At 34.6% G+C, this 14,081-nt stretch overlaps 1 protein-coding gene across 1 annotated transcript in view; it reads right to left on the bottom strand.

Moving 5' to 3' along the window:
* Positions 1 to 14,081, bottom strand: part of LOC131850878 (uncharacterized) — a 359,653-nt gene that overhangs the window by 38,709 nt on the left and 306,863 nt on the right. The window contains exons 6-8 of the mRNA XM_059201259.1: positions 10,907 to 11,007; positions 3,550 to 4,184; positions 2,865 to 2,996 (exon numbers count right to left, since the gene is read on the bottom strand). Of these exons, the coding sequence (XP_059057242.1) occupies positions 2,865 to 2,996; positions 3,550 to 4,184; positions 10,907 to 10,955 (816 nt within the window). The 5' untranslated portion in view covers positions 10,956 to 11,007. The remainder of the gene's footprint in view (positions 1 to 2,864; positions 2,997 to 3,549; positions 4,185 to 10,906; positions 11,008 to 14,081) is intronic.

Here is a 14,081-nt window from a genome sequence, read left to right as displayed (position 1 = left end):
TTTTATTAAAATCCATTCATAGTTTTTACGTGAAAGAGTAACGTCCATCCCTCCATACTCACAAACTACCGCGTTTATAGTATTAGTAAGATAGTAATTCTCTATTTTCACTGCCTGTTCTCACTTACTTTTTTTACACTTTTCTTCTCAAGTGCATAACATTTTGGTCCTCCGAAATTGTAACGCATGAGTATCACGGTCGTCATATGATAACGTGATATCCGTAGGGCTCGCTAATCATGGCCTGGCATGGTGGTATATCATGCATATAACATTCATATATGTTTTTCTATTTATGACCTTAGGATATTGATTATAGAAATCAATTTTACGATTTACACAATTTTGTTTATACTTTAGTTGCATATTACGATGCTTAATTCTATACAACTCCTAGATTAAGAGTTATCAAAGATACAACCATTTTTCTTTTACTTGTAACTGGAGATTCAAGCAGACCATTAGTCAGTTTTCCATTTCTGTTATATAAAAAATACGAATACAAGACAAGACTCTCAGCGAATAAATCTAGCATTTTGGCTTTTGTATTGATTGCATTGTATTTATTGTTACAGAGGATGCATGAGGATGCATGCCCTCATGTAAAGTGCGAATACTGTAACTACCATATAGTAATTTTTGTAGCTGTGACGTGGTCGAGTGGATTGAGTAGTCATGCTCACTAAAATGTGGCGGCGTAGTGGGCGGGGTCTTTGGGCTCCCTAAAATATGGTCGAGCGCAGTGATGGCTGGCTCATCCGTCATACTCGTGAACGAGTGCTGCTTGTAGGGACTAGTCTGCTCCTATAACTACGACTGATTTAATCTTATTGTGTTTTTATATTTGAGCCTAAATAAATTAGTGCTGGTTGGTAGTTTGTATTCACACGTTTCGACTTGTAAAATGTGAACTTACAAGGATTGTTTAAAAGAGCAACACACAAGTTTCTTGCTTATTCTTCTTGTGATGAGACAGCTTTCCGAATAAGCGGTAGATTTAAAAAAATGTTGACTATTCAAAAGTGCTTAAGTTTATGTGAAGAAATTATTTTCTATTCTATTCTATTCTATTCTATTCTATTCTATTCTATTCTATTCTATTCTATTCTATTCTTCTATTCTATTCTATTCTATTCTATTCTATTCTATTCTCTATTCTATTCTATTCTATTCTATTCTATTCTATTTCTTGTTCAAAAAATATCAACGAAATACATAAAATTGTTTATGGTTTGACGAACACGGCATTCAACAGAAAAAGCCCCATAAAATATTTCCGTATTCTATTAGTACTAAAAGCAATGAATCTCAATAAACGTAGAATACCTTTTACTGGGCAAGGAGTTTTTGTACGAATTAAATACACTGGCCATAAATATTTTGAAACCGAATAGAGGGTGAGGCGCGTCGAATAAAATATGGACTAACTTGCGCCCAACTAAATATTTATCGAGCATTTTATACGCGGTGACCTTTATGAAGAGATGCCGGAAAATAACCCGGTCGAACCTTTTTCGACGATCGGCTATGAACATTCTATAGTTTAACATATCATATTTTGACTACTTTAGAAATGAACTATTCGTAATTTGATTTATTTCTTCACAATAGCAATTTAAATGGCAATTAAAGCATTGTCGTTCATCGACGTCTTAGTTTTTTTTCGGACTCTAATGCTGTTGGCCGCAGCTGGCCTTTATGCCTAATTTACACTCAGCCCGTGTGGGCAGGGAGTGAGCAGCGCGAGAGTGTAAACACGAGTGGAAACACTCCCCATGCCATTGGCGCTGCCACTCGCGCTGCCCGGCGCTCCCTCGATTGTCGGTTTTTCGTGCGCGAGTCAAAGGACTGGCAGCGCGAGTGGCATGTTTTTACGTGTTTTTTCGGCAATAAGGTCTTTTCTTGAAGGTGCAGATGTCACTATATCGTGACGGATCGTTTAATCTGGAAATACCTTCCGTCGTAGAAAGTGATTCCGACCGAAATTGGATATTTTTTTGTTTTTAATTTATATTTTTAGGTCATTATTATATACTGTTTATTGTATCATTCTATCATTGTCTTTCGTATAGAATTGCAATATTAATATATTATTCCTACGATATATAAATATATGGAGACAGGACACTGCCGTAAAAAATTACGTAGCAAAATATGAGTTGATAAAAATATACCCAGCGAAATGTATATGAGCTTATGAAAAAAACTTGCGGCTCAATGGTAAATGATTACCCATGATTTTGGAGTAAACATTCCTTTTAAAAAGGAATAAGGTCTTTTCTTGAAGGTTTCTATATCAACTTCATGATTCCCGTGGTTTATCACCGTATAAAAAAATATATGGAGACGACGTTGTTATTATTATTATTATATATTATTATTATTATTATATCGGAGTCATCGACAAGTTTGTTATATGACAATATTTTCCATCAGGTGATCCAAAAGCATGTTTCCCATTCCAGTTACATTAAAAAAAAACAGTATACGTAGATCTACGTTGAACGATATCTTTCTTAATGTGATGACATTAAAAAAAACATCATCCAACTTAATACATAACATAATTATTATTAATCATTATTATACATTCATTCACACTAATGACTGACGGCCTCGGTGGTCTAGCGGTTTACCTCCGATGGTCGTGGGTTCCATTTCTCGCACGGTACAAACATTTGTATTCATGAGTATTATTGTTTGTATCGGTCTGGGCATTATCTATGTATAATATGTATTTTCACAAGTTCTGCTTAGCTTGGGACTTGGTGGGTAGGAGATATTATTATTCAACATATTAATGTATAGATAATCATGAACAAAATTATGATTGGATGAATGAACTAATTCTATATTCCACATACCTTAATAAATGCAGCTGCCAAGTCTTGTGGACCAGCTGCAGCTGCTGGCCTTAAGGTCAACGCATAGTCTCCAGCCTGCCCGAATAGCTCACAACGCAGCGTCATCGTTCTTCTGCCAGGAAACCCGTGCATCTGGAAGTGATCCAGCCATTAGCCAATATCTTCTGTATAGGTAACAATTTTGCGGTATTTTCATAGTCTGCGTGGGTACCTTTGACTTACCTATTTCATCCTCAAATAGCTTTGTAATCATTGTTTTATTTTCAATGATAATAGATAGCAGGGCACTTACAGGGTATGAGGACTTGCTACCTTAGTCGCTCGGATCGAATACCACTGTTGTCACATGATGACGTGATGTCTGCTTTCTTAGAACTACTCTAATGCTGTTGGCGCCGCTGGCCTTTACAGCTTCACCGAACGATACGATAGGGGGCTATTGTAGATGGCATTCCAAAATCGCGGAAGGACTCATGGAGCGGCTGGAAGGCAACTCCTGCCTGACGGATTTGACTTTAGTATGAGGGCACCGCTAGGAGTTTGAACCTCGGGCCGTCGTAATTTCGATCACAGTTTTAATTGGACAGGGGAGCGATCGGTCGGAACTAAAGCGGTTTTCTTAATCACACCCCTAGATCACAAAGATATTGGAAATTATATCTAAGAACTAAATGAATAGACTAACCTGTTCAGAATATAAGACGTGAGCATGCGAGCTCGTATTCTTGCCATCACATAACACAGCACCACCACTAGAATGTCCACAATACAACAGTTCTAACCAAAAGTCTGCACTCGACTCCACAGGGGTACACACTACCCTCGGAAACTCTAGGATAGCAGTCACCTGCCTCTCAGGGTACGTCTGAATCTGCTCCGGAGTCACATCCAACTTGGCTGAAGGCCACAACACATCGAACTTCCAAGACTTGACAACACTATCACCAGTTTCTATTATCCCACCATCATCTCTCTTGACTCTAAAATTGTCACTAGAATTAGTAGCATCATAGTCCTCCACGAAGTTATCTTTAGCATCGGATATTATTTCTAGATAATAAGTGCCCCCTCTTGAGAAATATCCGCAGGGGAGGGTCATCCGGCTCTCCGAGTCGAGAGCGAGGGGGATGGTAGCAAGTTGGAGTTTGCCGTCGTCGTCTTCTCGTGCGAGCTGGACCCTCAGCGAGGAAGTGCCGGATACGCCGTGGACGTGTATTCGTACATCGCCGCCAAGTGCAACGAGCGACATTGGTATGTCCACCCATACTTGGTTGAGGTCAACAGCGTCACTATTGTACGGATTGACAAAGTTGGCGCCACCTGATGAAGAAAAATGTGTTATTATAGACTTTATTTACTCAGATGGCCTTGGTGGTCTAGCGGTTTAGCACACCGCCTTGCTTTCAATGGTCGTGGGTTCAATTCCTTGCATGGCACAAACTTTTGTATTCATGAGAATGATTGTTTGTATCGGTCGGGATGTTTTCTATACATATATATGGCGCTGTGTGAATTGTCCTGATATTATTATTATAAACTAAATGTACTTTTGATGGGTCTAAAAATAGAATGCAAATAGATTTAAATGAGTTCCTTTTTGTGAGGTACTAGCTGTGCCCGCGGGTTCACCCAGACACAAAATTATATAGAAAATGATATACCAGAATCAACCTGGTAGATATGAATATACCAGATTGAAATATGAACTTTGGTGTTAACATTTATCTAAATCTTAGCCCTTTTAACTAAAATCTACAACACCAATTAAACTATTAGAATATCTTGTCACTTCATATCATTTTAAAGAAAACTTGATCGAAAATAATAAAACTTTTCCAGAGCTAGAATAAGTTGATTATCTATTCGTCAATTTTGTTATTATCTAGTCTATATTAGTTTTCTATACTCGAAAGACTGGAATAAATTATAAAATTTAATGAGCAAATTTACAACCTTATTAAAACTTAGACTTGAATAAGACAAAAGACTCTTTATACAAAGTTTTTGTGCTAAAGTTATCTAGGTCATTTTAAAGCACAGAAGTTCTTATAACTTCTTCCGTATAAGCTGTGTGCTAATTATATGTAATAAAGTATAGGTACTAGCTGTACCCGCGCAAAATTTATAGCCTAAGTGTTATTCTGATGTATAAGCTATATTACTGTAAATTTTCATCAAAATCCGATCAGTAGTTTCTTCGTAAAAGAGTAACAAACATCCATCGATATTCACAAACTTTCGCGTGTATAATTTATAAGACAAGATGAATTAAATTAGAAACTGAATGTTTCAGAAACATTGCCTTATTTTTCGATGGTCGCGGGTTCGATTCTTTCCAGAGTACAGTACAAACCAGGTGGTCCATAAATAGTATAGATTGGAAATAATCTTTATTCAAATTAATTCAATACAAACACTTTTGAATAGTCATATATTTTAAAATAAATAATCACAAATTCAAATTCGAATTCAAAAGTCATTTATTCATGTAGGACATTTTAGCCGCTTATGAATGTTAAATTTTTTACATTATAATTTTATTTTTTCCCCTACCGTCACAATAACAAGTACGAGGCACGCGATGATAAGTATAGAGACCTTACGCACTTATTCTTAGTGCAATCAAATAATATTATGTATGTTATTTAGAAAACAATGTATCTAAGTATTTGTATCACTTAGTAGCAATAAAGCATGATCTGCTTTGCTTGGGACTAGATGGCGATGTGTGAATTATCCAGAGTCATTATTATTTTTCCGAGATATCAGTCTGTGTAAGAAGTTAAGATGTATGGAGGAAAAACTACATAGTTTCAAACTTAACATTCTCTATAAAAAGGACCATTAACTTCTTAACCATTTTTCATATCAAAGATATACTTTTCTAAAGGTAATAACCGAATTCTTTTGTACATGATGACTCGTGAAACCCTTCACATATCAAAGACTTAACTTGAAATACTTAAACTACAGAATATTGAGCATTGAATATTCATAGCGTGACTGCTCCCATCTATTTCACTTGGAACTTTGTTCGCACGTCAACTCTATAGGAGTTTTTGTTCGACTCCTCTGTAACAATTCCGACTGTATTCACATACCAGTTTTTCAAAGTTCACCCCTAACTTGAAAGAGCTGGCTTCAAGTTATACCCCAAGAGATGTAACTTAGTGCGGATGACATTTTAGATGGATTTGTTAAAAACGATTCTTATTTAAAAAATAAAATATTAATGATACTACATACATTTCAATTCACGTTATATTTAACACTAGCTGTTCCTGCGGTTTCGTCGCAAATGTTATATTGAAGTATAAGTTATATTACTGTAAAGTTTCATCAAACACCGTTCAGTAGTTTATGCGTGAAAGAGTAACAAACATCCATTCATACTCACGAACTTTTTTTTTTTTATAACACAACAAACGTCCATTCATACTCACACACAATATCGTATCTCGTTTATAATATTAATAAGATGTTATAATATCAATAGTTATATATTTAACTTTCGAGTTTAATATACATTATTTATATCGTTAACCGGGTCTTAACACGAATAATTTTATGGTAAATAAAGATCATAAACAGATAAAAACAAAGTTGTATATTACTGTAAAATTTCATCAAAATCCGTTGTATAATTTTTGCGTGAAAGACTAACAAACATCCATTCATTCATACTCACAATCTTTCGCGTTTATAATATTACTAATATAATCATTACATAGTATAAAACAAAGTCGCTGTCACTGTCTGTCCCTATGTATGCTTAAATCTTTAAAACTACGCAACGGATATTGAAGCGGTTTTTTTAAATAGATAGAGTGATTCAAGCGGAAGGTTTATATACATACATACCGTAAAGGTTTATATACATACATATCGTAAAGAGGAAGGTTTATACACATATACCTAGTTTCCATATAAATCATAAATCCAGTTTGTGGAGACTGGTCTGTTCGGGTTACGAACACTGATTAGACTATTTGCCTTTGCAATAGCATATGCTGGTGGTCACTATATTCTTCCAAATTTGAATTTAAAATGAATCTGTATTATTGTAAACATGTACAACATTTATTTGAAAAGAATACGAGCTGAGTTTCTTGTCAGTTCTTCTCATCTCGAAATCATTCCGAACTGACGGATTTGACATGTCATTATCATCATAGGAGTGTGTAATGAACCTACATGAGAGATATTTTGAATTAAATTTAAACTGAATTGAATAAAAACAGCGTTAGTTTCCAGTAATTTTCTGTACATTTTCCCACTCCATCATACAAAATCCAAGCATTGTGTACAACATTATATTAAACCGAGAACGAATCTCGCTGTAATCTTGTACGTACCATTTTGAAAGCCGTATTTCCCTCAAGACTTTATCATTTCAATAACGTGTGACTCCGAGTAATTCATCTAAAAATCTTCAAGATTATGAAATGAAGCTACCCTTCATAATCTGAGAGTGCAAAGTAATCAATAACTTCTATATAAATGAAATCATGAAAAATTACGTACCGTGAGGTCAGAAAGCTGCTATTGTGGGTTTCAGTTTATTAATAGAAATAGAAATAGAAATTAATAGAAATTAATTTAACCTTTATTCAATTAATAGAAATAGAAATAATCTTTATTCAAATGATTTTATTACAAGCACTTTTGAATAGTCAGATTTTGATTCTACCACTCATTCGGAATGCAAATTCATCACAAGAAGAATGAGCAAGAAACTTGTGTGTTGCTCTTTTGAATAGATGTTTTTTTTATATAAATATAATATATTCTATCTATTTAGCTAATAATGTTTTTTATTTCGAACTATTCTAATACTGTTAGCTATAGCTGGCCTATATAGTTTCATCGGATGATAGAGAGTGAGTGAGTGCAGATGACACTGCTAACACTCCAAATGCTGTACTATTTTGTATTAAATTTATTCGAGACACAATAAACTTTTGAGATAAAAATCTGTCTCCAAGTCTAATTTTATCAAATTCTATTGGACTGTTTGTCTCGAAAATATAACAAGTAGACGAACACACACGTTATTGTATTTAAAATATATTATGCATAGAATTCAAACTCGTGCGACGCCGATATATCCAGCTAGATCGTAAATAATTGAACTGATTAATTTCTTGTCTATTCTATTCCAGAAAATAATATGTTCAATCTAGGTGTGCTAAAATATAATATCCATTAGGCAAGAGAGAATAGACTAGGCGGAGTAGCAGACACATTAATTTTACAGTTTTCAGATTCTGATAACTGGCAGGAATGAAGCCGAGGGAAAGAGAAACTATATACACTTTTACGACTCGTGGAATAAGGATAAAATACGAATACCTATCTGATTAGGTCCATCGCTGAATGTCTTTATCATCAATCTGATATCGCTTTTCTTCCAATGGTTGCGGGTTCGATTTCTCGCACGGCACAGACATTTGTATTCATGAGTATGATTGTTTGCTTGTAAACTTGCAACACGCAAGTCTCTTGCTCATTCTTATTGTGATGAGACAGTTTTCCGAAAATTGTAATGAGATGAGTTTGTATGGAAAATTTACATTTTTGAAGCTAGAAATATGAAAATTTTAGAATCGCTTATATAACTGATTATTACTTTATTTGATCAAGGTCACTATAAAATGCAGACGGAGGCGCAGGCACAGCTAGTGCAAATACGCAATTACCGTTTAATAAAAAATAATTAAATCAGATTTAAAAATGAAACGTTGACTGTATCGTGACATTTATGATCAAAGTACAATAGTAATCCAAATCTAATTTGCAAACAAACGGAGTAAGAACATTCTCCAAATAAAACAGACATAATTGATGTGTTTACCGACTACAGTTACCAACCGTGCTGTATTCTTCCGGATATTCCATACTACTTACATAAATATTGTACGAGGACAAGCCGTGACTTATAAAAACTAGTTACCCAGTGGTTGAAATTCGACCATAATAATTTCAAATTCTAAATTTAAACAACATTTAGGTTCTATTGTCAAAAACTATGCGTGTTTTTGAAAATATATAGTATGAATTAGTGAATGAATAAATGAAACTCTTTATTGTTCCTCTCACAGAAAATACAGATACATACACAATTGTGTATAAAATGATAAGAAACACAGTAATAAACAAGACGAAGAGGTAACAACAGGCGGCCTTATCACTGAAAAGCGAGCTCATCTTTTTCTCCTAGAGGAGCGTTTAGATTTCCGTCTGATAGAGATGTAACAGTGGTAACAATATTAAAGAAATGTTATTAATATGAGTATATATACGAAATCCAAAAATTTTTATAATCTTATATATACACATATAAGAATATATTTACAATCATACATACATACAAAGTACATACATCCGTAGTAATGTTTTTTGTAACCTAATTTGAAACTCTGGTAAATGGTAGTGTGTGTAATGTTTTTTTATTGATTTGATGTATTTTTTATGCATGATTTAAAAAGAATAATAGCATTCTGCACTTCACGTCTATATAAACTATACGCGTACTAAATTTCATACTCCTCGGTCCGCGTAATTTCCGTAAAAAGGACAACAAAGTTTTTGCTTCACTTCTCTTTGTTTTTGATTAATATCATGGTTATTCTCTCTTACTTGTGTAGCTATGAATATGAATTTATATACTGTAAACAACAAGAAGAAAAAAACAAAAAATACATTAAAATCTATTTGACCTTCATTAAAATTAAAATCAGTATTTTTAAACATTCTTGAAAGTCTGTCCCGTTACAATAAAAACGATTTGGTAACCCTACTGCCGACGCTTGTATTACCGCCAACGCAATTCGATCTCTACTCCCTCATTTTCTTCTTAAAATTTCCTTAAACCACTGAATAAACGCTGAAAAGTGGGAGGTCTTCTTATAATTGATGCCTAGTGTCATAATGTTTACATAAATTAGATGCTGTGACGCTATATTGCCATAAATAAAAAGATTTAGAGGCACTTTGTGAAAATATTATTGTATTACATTATTTAATTTAAATGATATTAATAATAATAATAATAATCTCAGGACAATTCACGCAGCGCCATCTAGACCCAAGTTAAGCTAGTTAAAGCTTGTGTTATGAGTACTAGATAACTGATACATATACATAGATATTTTTTTGTAAATACATACATATTATACATAGAAAATACCCAGACTGATACAAACAATCATACTTATGAACACGAATGTTTGTGCCGTGCGAGGAATCGAACACGCGACCATCGGTCGTAAAGTGGTGTGCTAGACCGCTAGACCACCGAAGTCGTCAACATACATACATATCGTCAACATACATAAGTCGATATTAACATTGAAGTTCAGTTTACTAAGCAAAATAAAATTACAAGTTTAAATATATATAACTCAAAGGTGACTGACATAGTGATCTATCAACGCACAGCCCAAACCACTGGACGGATTGGGCTGAAATTTGTCATGCAGGTAGATGTTATGACGTAGGCAACCACTAAGAAAGGATTTTGATTAATTCTATCCCCAAAAAGGATAAAATAGGGGATGAAAGTTTATATGAAACTCTGTCAATCTTAAACCGATCAGGCTGAGACTTTGCATGCATAAAGCTACTATGACGTAGGCATCCCCTAAGAAAGGATTTTGATAAATTCCATCCCTAAGGGGATAAATTAACACGAGCGAAGCCGCGGGCCAAAGCTAGTAATATGTATAATCTTGGACAGAACGTCACAAGTACTAAATTACTTACAGATAATACTATCATCGTATTATCATTAAATTTTAATTTATTTGGATAAAGAATTTTCTACACTATTCTATTACCACAGCATACACGTGGGCAGCAGTCACGGGAACTAACTATATACACTGGTCATCCGCACCTCTAGAGAGATGAAGATTGGGGCCTCGGGGTCCCGGCATCAACTTCGAGGGCAATAACCGCCGGGTTTACTGTTTTGGAAGCCTTACTAAACTGTTAAGAAACATTACTAAACTAATTGAACCTAACTAATTGTTAGTACTCACCTGCCAGCAAGAGCAGCCGCAGTACAGCGGCGAGCGGCACTCGGCGCATGCTGCGTCACCGCCCCATCAAGCTGTCGCCGCTCACCGTCCTAGCGGTCAACCTGTAACAACAAAAAAAATATATTTTTAACTATTCTAATAGAATAGAATAGTATGGGACACAGTTACCTAGATACATGAAAATAATAATTGCATTTATGTGACACAGTTTAGACACAGCAGTGCTTAGTAGACAATATTGAATTTGTCTTACTGTACTTACGTAACTGTGTCTTATAAATAGAATAGAATAAAAAATCATTTTTTCAAATAAACTTCATTTAAGCACACTTGAATAGTCAACAATTTTTTTTTAATCTACCGCTCATTCGGGAAACCGTCTCATCATAAGAAGAATAAGCAAGAAACTTGTTAGTCGCTGTTTTAAACAGTCCTTGTAAGTTCACATTTTACAAGTCGAAACGTGTGAATACAAACTACCAACCAGCACTAATTTATTTAGGTTCAAATATAAAAACACAATAAGATTAAATCAGTCGTAGTGATAAGAGCAGACCAGTCCCTACAAGCAGCACTCGTTCACGAGTATGACGGATGAGCCAGCCATCACTGCGCTCGACCATATTTTAGGGAGCCCAAAGACCCGGTCCACCACACCGCTACATATCTGGATATTTTAGTAAGCATGACTACTCACTCCACTCGACCTCGTCATAGCTACTTAAAATTACTATATGGTAGTTACAGTATTCGCACTTTACATGAGGATGCATGCGGCAATCAATACAAAAGCTGCTACGCTATCATATATCAAGAAAGCAGTATGAAAAAGAAATTATAACGTTGTCCGCAAATAAACTTATTCTTGCTATATATTGAGAGTCGAGATAATTTATTAACCTGCAATTTTTTGTAATATTTGTATATTACTTTCTACTACTATAAATTATTAAAAGTAACTGAACTTCAATCTTATTCATATTATAAATGCGAAAGTTTGTAAATATTGATGTTTGTTACTCCTTCACGGAAAAACTACTGAACGCATTTTGATGAAACTTTTCTGATATATAGCTTATACGTCTGAATAACACGTAGACTCAAATTCAAATTCAAAATATCTTTATTCATATAGGTCTATTACTGACTCTTATGATACGTGAAATCTACCGTCAGTTCGGAATGATTTCGAGATGAGATGAACTGACAAGAAACAGCTCGTATTTTTTTTACTGTTGTACATATTTACAATAATACAATTTTATTTTAAATTCAAATTTGGGAGAATAGAGTGACCACCAGCATATGCTATTGAAAAAAAAAAAAAAAATCTAATCAGTGTACGCAACCTGAACAGACCAGTCCCCACAAGCAGCACCCGTTCACGAGTATGACGGATGAGCCAGCCATCATTGCACTCAACCATATTAGAGGGAGCACATCGACCCGGCCCACCACGCCGCCACAAGTTTGAACTTTATAGCGAGCATGACTGTTTCAAGTTACTCCACTACGTCATTTATATTATTTACAGCATAAACTGTACCAATCACAGTTTTCACCCGTTACAATATTTAATAGACTATATTTTATATAGAAATTTAAAGTGGGTAAAATCGCGGGCACTTCAAGTAACTAAATATAAATAATAGTTTCAATAATTGTAAATCGCCATCGTTGTCTGTTCACTTATATTTTTTAAATTGCCAAATGTATTTAATGGAGTTTTCAACAATAGATATAGTGATTTAAAAGGAAGGTTTATATTACTATATGTCCCAAGATAATAATAATAATCTCAGGACAATTCACACAGCGCCATCTAGACCTAAGTTAAGCTAGCTAAAGCTTGTGTTATGGGTACTAGATAACTGATACAAATACATAGATATTTTTTTTTGTACATACATACATATTATACATAGAAAACACCCAGACAAATCAATCATACTCATGAATACAAATGTTTGTGCCGTGCGAGGAATCGAACCCGCGACCATCGGATGGAAAGCGGTGTGCTAGACCGCTGTACCACCGAGGTCGTCATGTCCCAAGATTATTATTATTACTAGCTACCTGTCCCGGCTTCGCCCGGATGTACATGTATTATACATATAAACCTTCCTCTAGAATCACTCTATCTGTTAAAAAAAACACCTAAAAATCCGTTGCGTAGTTTTAAAGATTTAAGCATACATAATGACGGACAGACAGCGACAGCGACTTTGTTTTATGTAGTGATTATTGTTTTTTTTATGTATATCTTATATATAAAATTCTCAAATCACAGTTTTCGTTCCCATACTCCTCCGAATCGGCTTGATGGATTCTCATGAAATTTTGTGAGCGTATTGAGTAGGTCTGAGAATCGGCCAACATCTATTTTTCATCCCCCTAAATGTTAGGGGTAGTCCACCCCTAATTTTTTTTTATTTTAAGGTAAAACAACGTTTGCCGGGACATATAGTATAATATATATCTCCGTTTTTCCTTTGATAGGGTGATAGACTTGTCATTGCGGGTAAAAATCACCAAACAATGACAATATATAAGAAATAATGAGTGTATATATTGTGAGCTTTTAATTTACGTGATAGATGTTTTGTCATTTACGTCTTATTATTATTACCTGTCTATATAAAGTCGGGTAAGAATTAGTGAAACAAAAATTTTTAACAATTAATATTGCGTGCGAAATGCCACTTCGTGACCAGAATGTAAAGTATCAGATTATATAAATACTTTATTTAGGATTTCTTATTCCTATAGTTACGTGCTTGGAATACGAGGCAGGAAACCAGATAAATCATGACTTCTTTGTTGACCACGATTCTTTACTCTGTATATATACTAATATTATATTATATAAAGTGTATGTTTGTTTACGGTAAAATCCGTTTCTTCTGCTGCGATTTTAAAGATTCTCTCACTGTTAGAAAGGTACATTATTCCCGATACTATAGAGCAAGAGTTGGGCTAATATTATAAAGAGGTAAAGTTTGTATGTTTGTTGGTGCTCTCCGGTTCTATTGATCCGATTTCGAAAATTCTTTCACTATTAGAAACGTACATTACCCCCAAGTGCCATACGCCATGTGATATCGTTATGACTATGAATGTACATTCACACAGCGCTATCTAGACCCAAGTTAAGCTAGCGAAAGCTCGTGTTATG

Source organism: Achroia grisella, unplaced genomic scaffold (genome assembly GCF_030625045.1).
Source record: "Achroia grisella isolate CSIRO2021 unplaced genomic scaffold, CSIRO_AGI_Agris_v1 utg780, whole genome shotgun sequence".
In the NCBI taxonomy this organism is placed as follows: Eukaryota; Metazoa; Arthropoda; class Insecta; order Lepidoptera; family Pyralidae; genus Achroia; species Achroia grisella.
The sequence above is the reverse complement of the archived record's forward strand: the minus strand, read 5'-3'. Positions and strand labels throughout refer to the sequence as shown.